The sequence below is a fragment of the Simochromis diagramma genome, unplaced genomic scaffold (assembly GCF_900408965.1).
Source record: "Simochromis diagramma unplaced genomic scaffold, fSimDia1.1 OVJJ01000685.1, whole genome shotgun sequence".
Classification (NCBI taxonomy): Eukaryota; Metazoa; Chordata; class Actinopteri; order Cichliformes; family Cichlidae; genus Simochromis; species Simochromis diagramma.
Window position 1 is genome coordinate 2,935,229 of NW_024387477.1, and position 20,534 is coordinate 2,955,762.

General features: G+C 44.3%; 1 protein-coding gene and 1 long non-coding RNA gene across 3 annotated transcripts in view; one reads left to right on the top strand and one right to left on the bottom strand.

Annotated features, from left to right (window-relative positions):
• The window catches only part of nrg2b (neuregulin 2b), a 72,710-nt gene extending 52,184 nt beyond the window's left edge, over positions 1-20,526 (bottom strand). For both annotated transcript variants that reach the window (XM_040016602.1, XM_040016603.1), the window contains exon 1: positions 19,048-20,526. In XM_040016602.1, the coding sequence (XP_039872536.1) occupies positions 19,048-19,459 (412 nt within the window). In that variant the 5' untranslated portion in view covers positions 19,460-20,526. The remainder of the gene's footprint in view (positions 1-19,047) is intronic.
• LOC120724404 lies at positions 12,987-20,495 on the top strand. The gene is made up of 3 exons (XR_005693911.1): positions 12,987-13,133; positions 19,924-19,935; positions 20,485-20,495. It is a non-coding gene; the product is annotated as an uncharacterized LOC120724404 (long non-coding RNA).
• Positions 20,527-20,534: the final 8 nt, after the last annotated feature.

Sequence of the window (20,534 nt, forward strand, 5' to 3'; positions counted from 1 at the left end):
TGTGAGTTTTTACCTGTAAAATTATCAGTGAACAGACTGTAAAACATCCAACTGAGCTAATAAATCCTGTGGGTCCCGTCAGATCCTCCTCCAAGATCTTGCCTATTTTTGGCAGCAGTGCTTCCTAACAACCACTGAAAAAAAACCCTGTGGATGAAACTGAAGTAAAATCCAAATGGAGTTTTTTGGTGATGTTAGCTTAGAAGTTGAGCGGCAGTTTGATAAAGAATTATTCTTGAGCATTAACAAAAGCTAAGCCCGCACAACAGCTATGCACAAAAAGACAGAGTGACTCTGAAATTCATGTGCACGAACACAATTAGAGCAGATTCACACATCCCACACAGCACAGGCACCGAGCAGGCCATAACAAGTCTAATTCTGCAGCTGCAATTTACACACTGACACAGAAAGTTTCCACATCTCTCTGCATATATGTGCATACGTAATGCTCAGCACTGATGGATACGTGTGATTGGGTGTGTGTGTGTGTGCACGCGTGCTCTTAGTTGCTGACCCAAGCCTTCTGTATCACTGAGTGATGGGAGAATTCCTCAGTGTGAGTGTGGAGGGGTGGTGGTGGTACTCAGGGGGGAGCACAAACGGACAGCAGAGCCTGGCCAATAGCCTGTGACCGGCCCACTCGGCTGTCCAATCACATGTGACACCGCTCCAATCAGCCGTCCATCATGAGGTCCTTCTTTCAAGGTCAGCTGATGCTCTCCCTCTCTCCCTCCCTCCCTCCCTCCCTCCCTCTGTCCGTTCAGAGAAGCAGGCATCAACAAAATTGATCTAATTTCTCACTAAGCATGATCCAATAACAAAGAGTGATATGGAAGCCAAACCAATTAGGTGTGTTCGCAGGCAGGTATGGCACCCTGGGAAGTCATGGCCAGCAACATGACTGCACACATGGGCTGCGTGTGTGTGTTTGTGTGTAGGAGTGTGTAGGTGTGTCAGCTGATGAGATGGTGAGGGAAGACACAGAGCACATTCATAAAATGACATGTGGAGAGGAAGCTGATGCGTGTGTGCTCGTGTGTTCATGTACAAAAGAGAGAAGCTCCTTCTATCTCATTCTCAGATCAGTGTGATTTCTGCAGCGCACAGCTGTCACCATGGAAACCAGAGAGGGAGCAGGAGAGAGAGAGAGAGGATGTTAGGCAGAAAGAAAGAAGAAAATAAGATTGAGTAAGAGTAGGAGAGAGAGAATGTGTGTTTGAGGGAGAGCGAGAAAAAAAGGAGGTGGTTGTTGAATGATAGCAGCCACAACAGGCCTCTATGCAGCTGGCTAACCTCTGCACAGCGGCAACGCCAAAGCCAACCTGTGTGTGTGTTTTTGTGTGTGGGCTCTTGCCTGTCACGTGCACATTTAATGACAAAAATGATTCTGAGTTGGATGTGCGCGCATGGTTAGCGAGAACGATTGTTGATAAATCATAGTCTTCCTCGCCTTTCAGCCCGTTTTTTTGCCATGATGTTCATTTTGTCACATGAACATCATGCTTACGCACACACGCTGACTTGACCTTGCCTGTTATCTCTGGTGGTGGTGTTTATTGTTCTGTTGACTGCAGCGAGATCTGTTTAGGTATAAATACACCCTTCAGATTCAACAGAAATCAGGATATTTTCCCCCCACAAACACAGACAGTAACACAGAGAGAGGGAGGGAGAAGGAGAGCGAGGCTGTCTTCTGCTCTAGATGTACAGTCAAGCCTTTTGTAAGAGATGGAAAGAGAAGAGTGGGTGTGAGAAAGCCAGGGAGAAGGAGAGGAAGATTCAGGGAGAAGGTTTGACTGAGAGGACCAAAGAAAATGAAGGAGTTAGATAGATAGATAGATAGATAGATAGATAGATAGATAGATAGATAGATAGATAGATAGATAGATAGATAGATAGATAGATAGATAGATAGATAGATAGATAGATAGATAGATAGATAGATAGAGTTTATAATGAATAGTTAATGAAGGGCTCGCGGGCAGAACGGTGGGGAAAAGCTATTCTCTCCTTTCTTCTCCTCCTCTTTTTCTCTGGGCTTGGAGTCGTGTGCAAGTCATTCTGCTCCCCACCTGTCCTCAATTTATCTTTCCTCCCATTTCCTTTTTTCCCTCCCCAAACACTTTCTATTCTTTCTCTCACCTCTCCCCTCTTTTCATCTGTCCATCTTCCCCCCCCTCTCTCGTCCCTCTTCATCCATTCTTGCTCCCTCTTCCCCTCCTCTCCTTCTTATCCTTCACCCCTCATCCCACCATTTCTCACCTCTCCTTCCACCCACCAACCAGCCCACCCCATCCACCCCCACTCACACACATCATTAACTGAAGGCTTGTAAAGCGGACTAACAGACACAATTCTCCTGATAAAGGGATTGAAGCATTGATCACATCCGTCCTCCATAAGGAGCTAAAGATTCTGTTGAAGAAAGATGTCCTGTCGGCCCCCTCAGAGACCAAACATAGCAAACATAAAGGCGAAACAAAGATAGAGAGTTAATTCTCACAGTATACCCCAATTTTCTCTTCTTGCTCCCTTTTCTTCTTTACTTTTTGGTTTATTCTGCAATTTTGTTCCTTACAGCACTGGTTTGCACTGTCACACAGATAGCACACAGCTCTGCTTCATCTGGTGATCAGAAACCCCACTAAGCTCCTGTTACATTCATGAGTGAGCGAATGACATAAAATTGGTAATAAGGAAAAAAAGAGGTTAATAGTTATTGTGTGCAGGGACAAAAAGGAACTATAGCTGGTTCAAAACACTACATCCTTACCGAACTGTGAGACCTCCATAAACTCCCCTCTGGCTATAAGCTGAAAGATTGATTTTAGGTGCTGAGATCTCAGGAAGCAGCGATACTGCTAGGAATAAGTCTAAACTATCAATAACTATCTGGTTTTAAAAAAAGACAACCAGTGAAATGGAACCCTAAACTGTAAACTGCCCTATTAATAGGTTTGTATGACAGGTTTGATTATTCAGATATTAGCAGTTACTGTGCAGCCTATCACAGGACAAGCGTTATTGGGCTCCATGGCTTAGGGTCAAGTTACATTAAAGAAACAAGGTGCTCAAAGAATCCTGAACTGAAATCTATAAGAGATTTCAGCCGCAGGAAAGATGGTGGCAGATGCACATGTGTGAAAAGCTAACTGTGGAAACACGTGTGAAAAACAGCTGTAGGTATGTTCACGAGTTGAAATGGACTCAAGGCAAGTCTGATTCAAGCTTTTTTCTCTCTCTCTGATACAAGATGAATAATTTGCACTATTGTGGCACCTCAGAACTGTATGTGTGCACACTTATAAGTTTACACATGTCTTGTGATTAGTGTGGTCCATCTGAGTACGTGTGACAAGACAAAGGTGCTTAGATATATAATGTGCGCGACTGGGTGACTAAGGCTTTTAGTAAAGTGCCCTTTAAGTGCTGAGTTATAGTAGAAAAGCACTACATATATATATATATATATATATATATATATATATATATATATATATATATATATATATATATATATATATATATTAGGGGTGCAACGATACTCGTATTGATATTGAACCGTTCGATACAGTGCTTTCGGTTCGGTACGCATATGTATCGAACAATACAACATTTTTAATTTATTTTATCAACTTTCCTTCTGACGATGTTGTCTGTGTTGAGCGCTCAGTGGATCTGCGCTCGACAGTGCAGCCTAGGCAGAGTAGTCGAACGCAGATCCACTGAGCGCAGCGCAAGCTAGCGAGACAGAAGTTAAGCTCTCCTTGCAACATGGCAAATTCAACCTCCCCCACCCTCATTCAGATGTGGTGTTTGGAACTATTTTGGTTTTCATGTGACGTATGACCCTGAAGGTAAGCGCATCATGGACAAAAGTAAAACAGTATGTTGAATGTGCCACGCAATGCTCAATTACCTTGGTGGGAACTACTGCGTTAGCGCAGTTAGCTCATTAACGTGTTGGCCGTCTAGCCCCACGCACGGGGCGATCCGCGGTAGCTCGTTAACGGAGATTTGCCGTGTTGTGGCGTTAACGTCATTTCAACGTGATTAACACTGACAGCACTAGTGGGAACACAACGAATATGACTGCACATTTACTCCGACATCACCCTAGTGCAAAGACAAGTGGAAGCAGACAAAAACAACAAGCACGCATGCTACAAACTTTACCCGAGTCATTTAGACAGCCGTTAGCACATGATTCTCCTTATGGGGACCTGATATGTTTAATACGCTGCTGAGAATATAGCCCAGAAGAAGCGTATAGTATAGCTTTTATTTTGGAAAGGGCCATTTCTCTGTAATAAACTGTCTTTTCCAAAGATGAGTGATTTCTTAATCAGATAGATTTTTTTTTTATTACTTTGCTGTTTCAGCAACATTAAATTTAAAAACTGTACTTTTGAGTTAAAATAGATATTTATAATTTTAATAAATGACAAATTAAAAAGGCATGAACATTTTTTTTGTATCGAAAAAATATCGAACCGTGACACCAAAGTATCGAACCGAACCGAACTGTGACTTTTGTGTATCGTTGCACCCCTAATATATATATATATATGGCTAATGGACCTATATAGTATCAATCCATAATATAATTGGGTTCTGAAGTCCCATTATGAAGCCCTGAGCTGACCATCCTACTGCTTTGAAAGTGGAGGTAGGTTAAACTCACGACTATGTGACGATGTGACTTACAGCTCATTAGCCAATCAGCATGCTCTGTTTATCCTCCTTTCCAATTCTCAGAAAGACCAGAAATGTATAAAATGAGGTGGATTTTGTATTATGACCTTGTGGCGAGGCATAGTCGCGAGGACGCACCTGCACGGCATCCGCAATCACGTCTGCTTGGTAAAACACGGGGACTCAGGGTTGGTGGGTGGTTGTGGTGTGGTGTACATGCGGCTGGCAGCTTGAGAGCTGCAGCCGCATGTAATATAATGGCTCAAAACTGTCACCCGTGGGCTCGCCGTGTCTCATTCACACAACACACCTGTCACTACCAATTGAGGTAACAGTGTCATCAGGAAAGAGTGCTGTTTTTCAATAGACTGCTATACAATCTGAACCCTTTTTCTTCTGCAATCAGAGGAGCTGCCCCCTGCTGGTCATTAAAAAGAATGCAAGTTTGAGACTGACTAGTCAAACCCAGAAGCCATCTTTATCTTTTATATTATCTATACCAGATCCCAACAAACCATATGGGAGGCGTTTTAATGCTGAGGATCAGTTTTGATATTTTACTACAGCTGCTTTCAAACAATAAAGTATTAATTATCAGGTTCACGTTGTCATTTAAAATACAACTCTCCCACTAAATAAATACAATAAGTATGTCTCGACTTTTTGTATCCAGAGCCAAACGAAATGCGGGGCATCGTCTCCATGTTGGACAAGGGATAAAAATGTCACGCAGTCCCACATAAAGCAGGACACCTGGTCACCCTAGCGCTGATTGATGAGATCAGATGATGCCATCGCATGCAACATCAAGGAACGAAACATGTTTGAGTAGATGGCACTGTGGAAAAAGTGGAAAGCCTTTATTTCAATGAAACAGGCTTTGGACAAAACATTAAAAATGATTTTTGTCTGTGTTGTTTGATTGTGAAAGATGTTTTATGCTTTACATGAGTCTGTTTTTGAGTTTGATGTATTTCCGTCTGTTTACTTGAACAGAAATGTCTCTTATATTTGTGAACACATGGCAGTAAATTACATGCAAGATTTGATTAAAAAAAGAATGACTCACTGATCTTTTGTTTGACTGGCACTACTGTTCAGGGATGTCCCACTTGCATTTCAAATAAAATTAACGCTTTGCACTGAACTGACAAAGGTTTATTGAGGATTAAATCTTCACTTGGCATCTTTGCTTGTTGGCAACACCAAACAGCAGTGAGAGGAACCGGTTGTAGCATTTGAAGCCGAATCCCAGGAACCCTGTAATGTAACAGCAGCAAACTGATCACTGCGTGCTCTTTAATCAGCCGGTCAGCCTGTGATGCTTCGTACCAAAGAGAAAAGCACCACAAGAGATTTATTGTGAGCGAGTCCAACTTTCATGGGAGGGAGAGCGAACATTTAGTGCCTGGTTAAGTGACAGTCTGTGTCTCACTCCCAAACTGTGTTTTGGTCAATAGGAGCTTCTGTTTGACACCGTTTCCATAAATCTATGGAATATATAACAAAGGCGGTGTGACGTTGGTCTGGATTAAAATGCGCTTTTACTTGACATTTGACTTTCTTCCAGCCGTGGTCAGAAGAGAGTGTGTGTGGGCGGATGGGGAGGTGTTACAATTGTAAGCTACTGTAAAATTAATCAAAACTATCAGTCTTTAGTAATAATTTATGAAAGTCTGAACAGTGTGGGGAACAGGAGGACAGATGATGTATTCTCTGTCTCGGCCTTCCTATTTTAGTCAAACACATTTTACCTTGGCCACCTCTCTTATTTTAAATCATGGTTATAGCAGTGTTGTATAAATACTGGTAAGCAACACGCTGACGGTCCAACAGGCAGCAAAACACTAACAGAGACAGACATTGGACTTTACTGAAGGTGACGCAGATAAAGGTACATAGATTGCAAACCACACTGAGAATAAACAGAACATATTATGTGCATTTTTTCTATCTTGCAGTTTGTGATGAGTTTCCTAAACAGACTGCTCAAAACACATTAAAGGAACAATTTGAAAAAGCATCAGGTCTCAAAGGAGTCATGCTGGATATCTACACTGTTATGGACTGGGTCATGTGCTAGGAATGAAAGTATGCCATGCTGTTTGATGGAAATCAAACAACATGGAAATCAATCATCCACTTACAGAGGGCTAAATTCAAAAACATGTGTAAATCAAATTAAATAAAACATTACGGCAGGCTAGTCCATTTTGCCCAAATTTCCTTGCAGCAAACCCTGTTGGGGCTCCCAGATCTGGACCAGGGCATCACTGATCTCCTGGACAGTCTAAGACGCAATCTGGAAAAAAACATAATGTCCCAGAGGTGTTTTATTCAACTTAGGTCAAGAGAGCATGAGAGCCACTTAGTGGTATCAATTCCCCCAGGAACTGCCTGAGTACTCTGAGTACTGAGTACATGAGGCGAGGCATTGTAAGGTCCGACAATGGGTCCAAGGATTTCATCCTGATGCCTAGCAGCAGTCAGGGTGCCTGGGGCAGCCCCTAGCCTGTAGAAGTCTGGATATCCATGGTCCTCAATGGATATGCCTCTTCAGACCACTGACCCACCACCAAATCGATCACACTGAGCGATGTTACAGGCAGCATAACATTCTCCAAGATTTCTGAAGAATCTTTCATGTCTGTTACATGCGCTCGGGGTGAACCTGTTCTCATCTGTGAAAAGCACAGGGCACCAGTGGTGGACCTACCAAACCTGGTATTCTATGGCTAATGCCAGTCAGGTTCCACAGTGCCGGGCAGCAAGCACAGGGCCCACTAGAGGACGTTGGACCCTCATGCCAACCTTATGAAGTCTGTTTCTGATCTGCTGGTAGTCATTTTGTAGTTGGCAGTGCTCTTCCTGTTCTTCTTTGCACAAAGGAGCAGATACTGGTCCTGATGATGGGTAAAGGACCTTCTACAGTGCTGCCCAGCTCTCCCACAGTAACAGTCTATTTCCTGGAATCTTATTGCCCCTCTAGTGCACCTGCAGTTAATTTTATTAGCATCAAACCAGTTGAAATTGAACCCTTAACAACCCTCTTGGCTACTGAACAAACCGATATCCAAGAAGTTTAATCGACTTGATTCTATACTTAAAAAGCGTTCCTCTGTTTTTTTTAGCGATATCAATGTCCATCCATCCATCTTCTTCCGCTTTATCCGGGGTCGGGTCACGGGAGCAGCAGCCTAAGCAGAGAAGCCCAGACCTCTCTCTCCCCAGCCACCTCCTCTAGCTTATCTGGGGGAACACCAAGGCGTTTCCAGGTCAGCCGAGAGATATAATCTCTCCAGCGTGTCCTGGGTCTGCCCCGGGGCCTCCTCCCGGTGGGACATGCCCGGAACACCTCACCCAGGAGGCGCCCAGGAGGCATCCTTGTCAGATGCCCGAACCACCTCAACTGGCTCCTTTCGATGTGGAGGAGCAGCAGCTCTACTCTGAGCCCCTCCCGGACGGCTGAACTTCTCACCCTATCACTAATGGAGGAAGCTCATTTCCGCTGCTTGTATTCGTGATCTTGTTCTTTCGGTCACTACCCACAGCTCGTGACCATAGGTGAGGGTAGGGACGTAGATTGACCGGTAAACTGAGAGCTTTGCTTTTACACCCAGCTCTCTCTTCACCACGACGGACCGGTGCAGCATCTGCATCACTGCAGCTGCACCAATCCGTCTGTCGATCTCCCTTCTCCCATCACTCGAGAACAAGACGCCGAGATATTTGATCTCCTCCACTTGGGGCAGGAACTCATCCCCGACCCAGAGTGGGCACTCCACCATTTTCCAGGTGATATCAATATCTTTATGCAAATTTACTTTAACAGCATAAAATACAAGAAACTAAGTAATTCAAACTGATAATTTTATTTAATTTTTGAAGATTTGCTTTTTCATATAGACTATCTGGCTGTTAGAAAATACTGTTCCATGAGCTTCTCTGACAACAACATTTATATCAACCTCTTAACAACCACCATCACTGATGAACCATCGTCTTTCAGCCACATGCAAACAAACAAACAAACCAAGATGTCGTTTATTTTGGCTTTAAAGTGCTTCCATTATAAGGTTTTCAATCGTATACGGAAAACAATGAAATTTTTAAAAAGTAATGCATGTAAACCCTAACACTAAGGAACCTGGTGGCTGTTTACAGGCTAATATTCATTTTCAACTCTGAGTACATCAGTTTGTACCTGACATTACAGTGGATCTCAACACACATCTCAGGTGACCACTTGGATCTCACTTCTTGGTTCTATGTGCAAATAAACCCAAAGATCTTTTCATTTTTACCAAAAGCCGTCGGCAGAGCACTTCTAGTGCCTAATCAGCCGTAAATCTACTTTAGCAGACTCTAAAGAGCTTGGAAAGAAAAGCATCTGGACTTCTTGAAGTTTCGTTGAAGACGTTTCACCTCTCATCCAAGAAGCTTCTTCAGTTCTAAGAGCAATTGGTGGAGAGTCCCAGATTTTAAGCCCAATGGGAGTGTCCCCAAGAGGGTCATGGGCCTCCTATTGATCCACTAGCTAATCACAAGTTGTGAAAACGGGTGTTGGTCACAATCAGCCAAGGTTCTGGGTGAACCCACTGTGAAACCTAGCCCCATTCTATCATGTGATTTACTGAGGTCAAATGGCCCAGGATGTGAGTGGGCATTAAGGCGTCTGGGAAGGGATCTCAAAAGTGGATTATAGTTGGCAGACAGTTGGTGCCGTAAGTCACCGCCTCTTTTCAAAGATGGCCGTTCACACATCGTAGCTCCCCAGACTACGATGACCAGGATGACTGAGAACCTTCACAGACATACTTTAGCACAGGACATCGTTTGAGTGTGCAGTGTTGCTCAGGATATTTGTGTACATGCAGTGAAAACACTGAGGCCATGACAGGGCTTTGTGTTTGTGTAGTTCTGTTTGTATCGTACACAGACTAGTTATAAACCTTAATGGATCCATTTAAGTGTTTTTGTTTGTTTTTGCACAGCACAGCATTTTTCTAGTCTTCCTGACCACTCAAAGCTTTATCTTCTTCTTGCATCTACAATTCAAACATTGAACCACCATGCCACGAGGCAGTAGTGCTAACCTCTGCACCACCATGCTGCTTATAAACAGGACCAGCACAAAACAAAACCGGTCAGAACATTTTAAACGCTTTTATTTCAAAAAAGAATGAAGCCATAAACCTTCAAGTGTAAGAGGAAAATCATTAGTTCACCCATTCTGTGTAGTGACTGTTACAAAGGAGTATTAGGGCCACATTAAGAAAAAAATATTGTTGTTCATCAGCACCTTAGTTCACATAAAAATTAGACAAACTAATTTGTGGGAGCGGCTGAAATAGTAGCATAACTGACCAAATCATATATATTGAAGAGAGCTGATCCATCGGCTAAGTTTAAATTTGGGGATGTTTTATGGGCATTGTGTTAAATAAAAGGTGGAATGTGACTTTAAAAATGTTGCGTGATCAAACATGTCCTAATACAGAAACATGAAAAGATGCCAAAACAAACACATCATACATGCGGCGCTGTCTACCACGATCCCATAATAGTTACGAGATAACGTCTAGAGAGGCAGAGGAGGACATCTGGAAGACAGATGAAGATGCTCTACTTGTCGCCATCAAAGCTCGCCACAACAAAGAGAGATAAAGATAGCCCACCTTTCTGTGCTGAAGATAGCCTGATATAGAACCAAAGGGTTTGTTTTAACCCTTTCCCTTCTGTGAAGTGTTTGCAAAGCATCCATTGTCCCTTTTTAGTCACCGTAATGCCTGTTTTTATGTTGAGGTTGAGCACACAACATAACACCGCACAGCTTCTGGGATGTTAAAGAGCTGAATTCTTGCTCATGAAGTGTGACTCTGAGTACCAGATGAATATGTCACTTTACAACTTCACGAATATCAGGTTACGCTGGCTGCATGCCAGCCCCTTACACTCTGGCACAGCAGGGCTACTTAAGGAGGAGAATGCCAAAGATTAAAATGGCTTTCCAGGAAAACATGAGATGTCTCGGATTTATGGAGGCGGTGGCAAACTTGTCATTTTTAAATATTTTATCTGCAATACCAACCGACAAGTCCTTGGCATAAACATTTCTAATTATTCCATTTTGAATTTGATGTCTAATCTAATTCTGTTGAAAAACAATCTCAACCGAAACGGAGAGAGCATCGGCCAAATCCATCCTGTCTGAAACAGGCACTTTGCTGATGCAGTGAGGAGGGAGTGTGCAGCAGTAGCTGCATGAGTGTGTGGGTGGTGTGCGCAGTGCATCTGCATGTGTGTACTTCTGTGTGTGTGTGTGTGTGTGTGTGTGTGTGTGTGTGTGTGTGTGTGTGTGTGTGTGTGTGTGTGTGTGTGTGTGTGAGAGAGAGAGAGAGGTTACACAAAAACCTCTCTCATTCACAAACTGAGCCATGTGGCACTGGGCTGGTCCCTTTAAAAGGCATGTGTCAGAGTTTTCTACTAAGGCTGACTGCTGGAGAGGATGAGTGCTGATACATTATTCACAAGCAAGGACACGCACACATACACCCACACACACACGCTAAGTAACTGGAGGATAGGTACAAGATTTGTACAGTTGCGAGTTAGCTGAGGCACAGAGAATTGCGCTAATACACGTACTTTGGCGAGGAAAGTTGATCAGGATAATGTCAGTGCAGAGACGTACCTATACAACGCCCCTAACACACACACATGCACACACACGCGCACGCAGCAGAGAGGAGAAATCCTCAGCCTTCTGTTATTCAGTGTGCATAATTTATAGCAACCCCAGATCTCTCTGCTAATGACAGCACACTGGGGCATCTGCAGCACAGCAGCAACAGCAACAGCTAACTGGCATTGCTCTGTGCGTGTGTGTGTGTGTGTGTGTGTGTGTGTGTGTGTGTGTGTGTGTGTGTGTGTGTGTGTGTGTGTGTGTGTGTGTGTGTGTGGAGAGAGGTATAATGCTCTGTTGAGACAAGGACAGTGAGAGAGACAGAAAGAGAGAGAAACAGAAGGGAAAGCGACACACAGAGGGTGTCTGAAATAGACACAGATAACGCAACAAAAAGGGGAAAAGGGATGAGACGGACAAGTGAGAGGCCACACACACACAAACATGCACACACACACACACACACACACACAGACTATCTGTTCAAGTCTATTGAACCTGTGAATCTCATGGTTTGTATGCATCAGCATAAAGTATGCACATAAGTCTGAGCTCAACACTACACTTGCTCAAAGGAAAATTGATTCTAATTTAGGAATTCCTGCAGTACCGTTTCCATGATCCAAACGTAGGCGATTCTATGTCTCCACGAGCATCTTTCTCATCACTGGCTGAAAGGGATCTGAATTTGAAAGCCATGCTGAAAGCTTAAATTCACTGGGTTTGTTTTAAAGAATTATTCAAGGGTGTGGTCCTGGATGTGTTTCCTGTTCCAAGGATTGTTTTGACATGATGCCCCAGAGCACAAATTCCTTCTAATTCTGGGATTTGGAGATCAATGCCACTGTGGTTCTGCCCCCTAGCTGCTCTACACACTGACGTGAACCTGAGCTGAGACACAGCAGTGTATGCTAACCTGGAAATATCAGATTATTGCTTATAAGGTGCTAGACACGTGCAAGTGTAGTCAGAGTCAAAATAGTGGGATAAGGATACATTAGTCCGAGTAAAACTTTGAATACAAAGTCCACAGATCCACAGACAATCACATGCACTACCTACTTAAGGAGAAATGGTAAACATAGTCATTTAAGGTTGTAAAGATGCCAAGATATGTCCACCGTCTCTGGCTTATTAAAAGATCCAAAAACAGGATGCAGAAGATTGACATCAAACAAACATATCAAAGTTGTCTAATCTCATGTTTGTGTGTTTGGACCAAAGCTGCTCTCGTGACATGCTTCACACTCAGGAAAACATTGATCGGAGACCGTGGCACAACCAAAACTGCAACTGCATCCAGTGTGCTGGAGATGTCGTTGCCTCTGAAATAGCTGCTTTGAAGATGGGGACCAGGTCTGCGGCTATTAGCTGCCATCTTCAAAGTGATGTTGGTAATAAAACTGCAGTAAGATAGAGTGAGTCTGCTATAAGTTTGCAAATGCATGCAAATGCACCACAGTTGGTGATTGAGTGTGAAAAAATTGCAATGCAGTGCAATCAGTTCAGGTCATTTTTATTTATATAGCACCAAATCCCAACAGCAGTTGCCTTAAGGTGCTGTATATTGTAAGGTAAACACCCTACAAAGAAAATCCAACAATCAAACAACCCTCTTTAAGTAAGCACTTGGCGACATTGGGAAGGAAAAACTCCCTTTTAATAGGAACAAACCTCCAGGAAAACCAGGCTCAGGGAGGGGCGGCAATCTGTTGTGACCGGTTGGGGATCAGGGGAGGAAGACAGAACAGTCACTGGGAAACCACTGATTTGCCATAGTCGTAGGATGGTTGCTTTATTGCTTTTTTTTTTTTTAAAAATACCCCAGCTAGCCTATGGCAGTTACGGAGCCATAGCTTAGTTTAATGATGTCCATCCATCCATCCATCCATCTTCTTCCGCTTATCCGGGGCCGGGTCGCGGGGGCAGCAGCCTAAGCAGAGAAGCCCAGACCTCCCTCTCCCCAGCCACCTCCTCCAGCTTGTCCGGGGGAACACCAAGGCGTTCCCAGGCCAGCCAAGAGATATGATCTCTCCAGCATGTCCCAGATCTGCCCTGGGGCCTCCTCCCAGTGGGACATGCCCGTATAGACTGTATATAAAAGATGATCATAGACAGCCACCTTGATATCCCCCTTTGGTTTTTAAAGTCAGCATCTCATTTTGTTAATTTTGTTGTCGGCACTGCACATAACAAGCAAATGTGGATCTCTCTGAGAAAGCAAAGACACTGAAGCCTCATTCAGTAGCGATGTCAATCAAAGTGTAGCCACACCCTACAGCACACCCTGCTCTATTGTCTGCTTCGACTATACATGAAATAACAGTATACAAAACAAACATTGTGTTGTATTCAGTAAATTTTTACAACCTGATCAGTCTCCCCCTGCTGGCCATTAAAAAGAATGACTTTCTCATTGGAATCACTTTTCAGACCCGAAAGCTATATCGACACTTTTTTTTACAACCTACAGAACCTAATTGACAGAAAATCCAGTGTATGTCTGAGAGCAGCATCACATTTGTGGTTTCAGCACACAATATGTGCTGGATACAGGTTTTTGAATTTGGTCTCCTAACAGTCAGGAGAAGAAACATTCACCGTCACTGCTTTACAATGTAACTTTTCCTGCAAGCACTAATTTCTGTCCTTGCATGTGTTAAACACTCGAGTGAGTAAAGGACAACGCAGCAGTATTTCTGCCGTATCAAAGTGAACCATTTTCAGACATTTCCACTAAAATAAAAGTACCCACTGAACTTCTCGCTCTTTCTTATTCGTTATGTGGGTAAAAGGCCCGGCTATTACTGAAACTTTTACAGTATCAGTTACTACCGCATCTCTTTGTAGTGCCAGAGCTAAAGATCACTGCCTTTGCTTCCTTCTCTCTGTTTCTCTCCTCCTCTGTGTGGCTGACTGACAGAAGGGCAGCATAAGCTGAACCGCACACTCCAGCTACAGTCAGCTACAGCAGGAGAGAGAGAGGGAGAGCATGAGGCATGAGGTATGCAGCATTAGATACAGCATCAGTGACAGGAGCATGTTTGGGCATCAGATAAAGCTATTTTAGGACGAAACTGTCAATGCATCTCAAAAGACGTGCCAACAGCAATGATCAGAGAAGACCTACATTACGCTGCAGCCTGTCTGGGATGTCAGATGGGATTGGTTTTGCAGTTTTTGAAGAGGGGCAGTGTGAGCAGTCCACACGCCTAAGTCGTTTACACAGAATAAAACAGGGAGACGTCGGTGAGGGAGAGACGCTGGATGCAGACATACATGTAACTCAGCATCTGTTCAAAGGAAGTTTGTACTCCACTCTTTCACATTAAATGCTGAAACTCAAATATTGCAGCTACTGCCACTGAAACTGTTCAGTTCTGCAAACCTCGGTGTAAATAAGCCCCAATCCAGCTGTGGGCTGAGCTGAAGTGGGAGAAGAGGAGAGCTTATTGGAGCAGCTATGGCAGACTCAATAACATAAATAGTAAGAGAGAACCCAGTCGGTCCTGCCATTTAATCAACATTGGCTCTGCTTTTGGAAGATGGCTCTGCTATCTTTTATGGTGCACGAAGATTTACTGTCTCATAATTTCTCTCACAGCGAGGGATCTGTGCTCCTGCCTTTAAACGTTCGCTGGTACAAAGTCTGAATTAAACCTCGACAACCACTTCCCTAAAAAGACTTTAACTTGTCATTTATTTAATTGCCTGCATTACAGTCAGAAATGGGCACATCATGTGGATTCCACATATTCGTTGTAGCCAGAAATACCAAGAAGTGTGTAAATTTCAGCACATCGCTGCGACTGGCACCGGTAGCCTGGACATCAGTAACCTAGCTGAACAATGTAGCTAGAACACCTGCTCTGTCATTGTTTTGCTTTATAGCACTAAGTGTTAAACAGATCCAGAACAAATGAATACAGTAACTGCTTATACAGTAATGTGGTGGTATGTTAGTGAATGCCTGCCTGGATTCTAGCTTTCACATATACGTCAGAGACGTCTTGTCGTGGCAGATTAAACCCCTGACAAGTGTGATAAGTGTTGCCCTCTGAAACTAACTGTGCCACCCAGTAGATAGCAGCATAAAGGAAATACAGTGTGGGATCATCGTTTGCATCTGCTCCCATTCTTCTCCGAAAATGTAACTACTTATCAGCTCCTCTTGCTGTCAGTTTGCTGCTGTCTGTTTTTATTGCACAAAAAATCTCTGTAAAAAACAACATCATCAGCTAGTATCAGCAAAACTCATAAGCCTGGTGCAACCCACAGCTTTATTAGCTATGCTATTGAAAACCCAAAGCCCTTTTGGATCCCATCATGCTGACAGACAGAGGTAAGGGTGTGTATAAAAGTGTTTGGCTGTGATTGGCTGCCTTCCTTTAGACTTGCTTTTGGATTGGTGTCCGCAGACACACCCCTTGCTAACCCATTTGTCAGCTGCCATTTCTCCTGTCTTCAGTGAAACTTTGCAAGCACCTTTGCTTGCACATCTCCAGCCTCACTGCTGGCTGTGAGTCCTGCTCCGTCGTAACTCATTTGCAGGCGACACTGACATTACTGCATTCACCCAGTGAAAAACATCATCACAGCCAGCAAGCTACAACTAAGGAGAACTTTTGGCCAGTGAGCAGCAGTTTCCTTGAAGGTTTCTATGTTTGAGCGCATACAAGCAGACATGTGAAACCCATCTGACTCCACGCTGCAGGTTGGTGCTGTTAGAGCCACAAGTGTTTCGATAATCTGACTTTTATTTTGTAAAGTTGTCTCTGTATATCGCCACAGTTGTCTTTAAATTAAACAATCCACATATGCCTCAAGAGTAGCTTTCACTTTTAACACTTTTAAGCTTGAACCATGAAGTAATTCGGATAATTCAAAATTCTTGTAAATAGAGTGTTTATTGAACCATCTGACAAGTTTAAATTAAATATAAATGCATATATATGAGTTTTGATTTGTATCATATTTGCTACATCTGACTTTTTTAAAAATCTGGTGCTTAAAAATGTACTGTGTACTTTATTGTGTTTTTTCAAAGGGGAAAAAAATCACACTGGTGATGCAGAGGTCTCAAAAACTCACAAAACTCACTCTCACTAGCTTCAAAGTAATTTGAGAAACCACTGAACCGTCAGTGAATTTCTTCTTTATAAAAACATATCAAATTGTTGATTTGGCCGCTCTGCAAGTGTTTGCTAACTCTCTGATGCATTTTTTTTGTTTTTTTCAGCCTAATGATGGCCTCCTTCGCTTACATTTAGTGACTTAAACTGCAAATCCACCAGGCCATGAAACTGTGTGTTAGTCAGCTGTTCAGTTACTTTCAACCTCTGTATAAAGATAACTGTAATTCCTAAACTGTTATTGCAATACTTTTGTTAAACCCTCTGAATTAAATCAGAAAGCTCGACTTGATGTAAAATCCACTGTGGTGGCGTACAGGGGTGTAACTGTGTAATATTTTGTCTGTTTCAAATCAGGTCCTAAATCAACTCACCGCAGCAGATTTTATAAAGCTTTAAGGCTACTGCACTGTCAATAAAAATATACGTGTTTCTTTAACTTCTCGTTAACCTCTCATATATTCCACTCGTGTGTCAATCTCATCCAGTCCTGGAAAAGAAACAAAATTGATGAGGGACGTAACGGAAACAGTGGACATTCAGAGACTACGAGTTGCTACGGTGAATCTATAGTGTCGCCACACACTCTGGAGAGTCTAATTAGGTTGGGGTTCTTCATGTAATTTAGGCTCTTATTGTGTGTGTAGTTGTCGTGTGAGCCTCTGCGTGCGCGCACTTATGCTACTCATGTTGAGAGAATGTAGATCTGTTTGGACAGTCACACTCCGGAGACTCAACTTTCTTATAGATTGACACAAACGCAGGCCTCACTTATGTCGTGAGGACTAAATCAGCCCTAGATGAATCGCCATCATGTGGAGCAACATACTTTAGGTTGAAGGTGAGGTTAGGTGGAGGTTTAGGGCAAATATAGTTGTCGTGGTTAACAACAGAGAACAGGTCAGTGTAATGTCCTCTGGAGACATGGAGACACATCAGCGCGTGCGAGAATGTGCGCACACATGAGAGGTGAATCAGCTCATAAGTGGGTATCTCCTCTCCTGAGCTTATCCCTGCCTGGAAAATGTGTTCAGACTGATTGCAACAGCACTGTCATTAATAAATGACTGGATAATTTTAGCATGTCATGGAGGTAAAAATAGAACCTCGATGCACCCTTTGTTGAGACATCTGAGCTAACTCCTGTTAGGCTGCAACACTACAGATACACAGACACACAAGCCTGGAAAATAAATGTCACATTTTAAGATTACATGTTTCTAAAGGTTTTTTTGTTTGTTTTTTTTAAACCCACATTTTTTAAAAAGGAGACCCTTAAAAGGTTTTATGCTGGTGCTCATTTGAGAGAAATGCGTGGCTCTCACTGAAGATCTTATTCTCTATTTTAGAGGCTGAATTACTACTTCCTGTCTTTGTAGTTCTTCGCTTCATGGCTGCCAGATGCTTTAACAATAACTGAGGCTATTGTAGTTACAGCTTCTCAAAGGCAGCGAAGCATGTCAGTGCTGAAAACAAAGGTGCCGTGGCTCACAAAGAACATTTAGCCAAAAAAAAAGAAACTCATTATTGTGTTTTTAAGCGTTATGTTCAAAGTAGATTGAATATACATTACAACATTCATAAGTCACACCATGTGAGGTCATAACTGAGCTGAAGCTGATTTCCAGAGCTCTGCTGTAGAGGGGGAAAGGCTTTTCCATTATCTTAAAGAAACAAACAGCAATAATAAAATAAAGAGAGACAAAAAGTGCAGACTATCAAACTTGTGGCCCTCTCTGGTTAAACTCCCCAGAACAAAGGGCCACCGCAGCCTCTGTTGTTTGTAGAGACAAGAACAAACCACGATTTTTTTTTTAAATGTTAAAAACTGGCAGCAAGTTTTGGAGATTTTAAACTGCCATCACCGCCCACGTACTGTCACTGCAGTCCACACAGACACTGTGGAGACTTTCGCCACAATTTCTGAAGGAGAAAAAAAAAGGCGTCAGATGTGACAGATCTAACACTGGCTGAAGGCTCCGATGCAAAGTTTGGAAAGGAGGTTAGTTCAAGACGAGGCTGCTGTCCCCGATTCCCATCACATTCTGGGCCTAACTTTCTGCCTCACTCACACAGGAGCGACACGACAAGAAGAGCCGCTGGCTTTTCCGCCGGTGCGTTTCACCTTAACGCAGCACATGTAGGCTACCGTGAGGATGACACGATGCAGGTCCTGGGCTTCATGCTGCTGTTTGGGTCATAACCGGTGGAGAGGGAGGAGGGTGGTGGTGGTTACTTAGGTTTAACTAACCATCTCTCATTTTTTCTTTTTTTTGGACACACAGACAGATTACGCGACACACACACATTCCCCTGACATGCCTCTCATATATTATGGGTGACCGGGTTATGGAAAACTGAGGTGTCAATCGCTCATATGTGTGTGTGTACGCTGACACACTGTATGGACTGGGAACGTGCATGCGCAGCCAGAGTGCTGGATGTCTCCCTTACATCACCATGGCAGTTTCAGTGGCCCTTATAGTGCGCTGTGAGTGGATGGCAGGTATGAGGGAAAAGCCTTAAACTTACCGCAGTCCTCGCACAACACTCTCTCAACATCCTTCTTCGACTCCGGCTCGCTGGCGTCCACGGGGGCGTACGATGCCTTGAATACCAAGGGCTCGGCGGTGGGGTCCATGAAAAAGATATATCTGTGGTCCTTCTCCACCGTGGTGCACGGGGCCTCGGAACCGAAGTCCCCGACGGTCACGAGCTGCTCCCTCTCGAGGCCGCCGCTGTTGACGGGCCACACATCCAGCACCTTGACATTCACGCTGTAGGGCTCCCGGGAGGAGACGTTCTCCGGGGAGGAGCGCACCTCGCCCTCGATGACCACGGCTGATCTGTACGCCTGGTCCTGGAGGGAGTTGAGACTCGGGGCGTAACAGGCGAAGGAGACCCCGATGACCAGCATGGAGAAATGCACTGGATCAAGCCTCATGCCGTCAGCCTGTGCTGTGCTGCAGTGCTGCTGGGCGGCGGAGCGAGCTGGAAGAGAGAGACGGCGGCGAACGGGCTCCGGCAGAGCAGGCAGGGCAGAGCGGCAGACCTTGTGGAAGTGTCCATGCCATCTGTGTCTGCCGCTGCTTTCCCCATACGGCTGCTGGCGTCGGATGGGGGGGACACAGCAGCCTAGGAACCGGAAACGGCCCGCTTCTGCATGCTTAAAAATGTGATTGCTGCATTCTCCTTCACCAACCACCCTCCCCCCTCTTATCTCCCCTTTTCCTGAAAGGCAAAACAAGACTCGTAAATTAGTCTCCTCTCGAATCCAGGGCTGAAACCTCTCTCTCTCTCTCTCGCTCTCTCTCTCTCTCTCCAGCTAATAGGCTAGCATCGCATGGGTGGGCGCATTGCCTCTTTGGAAAGAAAAAAAGCGACTTGCGCGTACAGGGGAATCACAAGAAATGATATGCTGTGCTCCACGCACACGCAGTATCGGCTCCTTTATCCACTTATATATCGTCAAGAGTCCCAGTGTTGCAAATCCGTTAGTCAGGAAGCAAAAAAATTCAAATTAAAAAAAGGGGGGGGGGAATCAACAAACCCCCTACCGCGGAGAGGTCCAACGGACAGGATGAGAGAGCAGCGGTTATCCGGTGAGGCGTTGCAACAGTAGCGCGCACCCTCCAGCCGCGTCCCCTGCGCCCCTCATCAAACGCGAGCGGCTTACGTGAGCAAACATCACCTGCCCGGTCAACGGCGTCGCCTCGCCTCGCCACGTCCTGCGCAAACACCCTAATGACCCGGGCACCCACCGGCCCACCGGCACGGACCCAACCGGCGTGTGAGCATGCCGGCAGACTCTATTTGAAAAAAAAAAAAAAAACCAAAAAACCAAACCTCTGCGGGGTGGGTGCAGGAGAAATCACGCACGCGGTGCACAGGCACACCACATCAGCAGCGCGGAGTTGCGTCTGTAGCCAAGCCCTGCACGGCGCCTACTGTGGATCTCCGGTGCAAGAGGTGCAAGAGAGGCTATAGGCGACTGCTACACACACACACACACTGCGGAT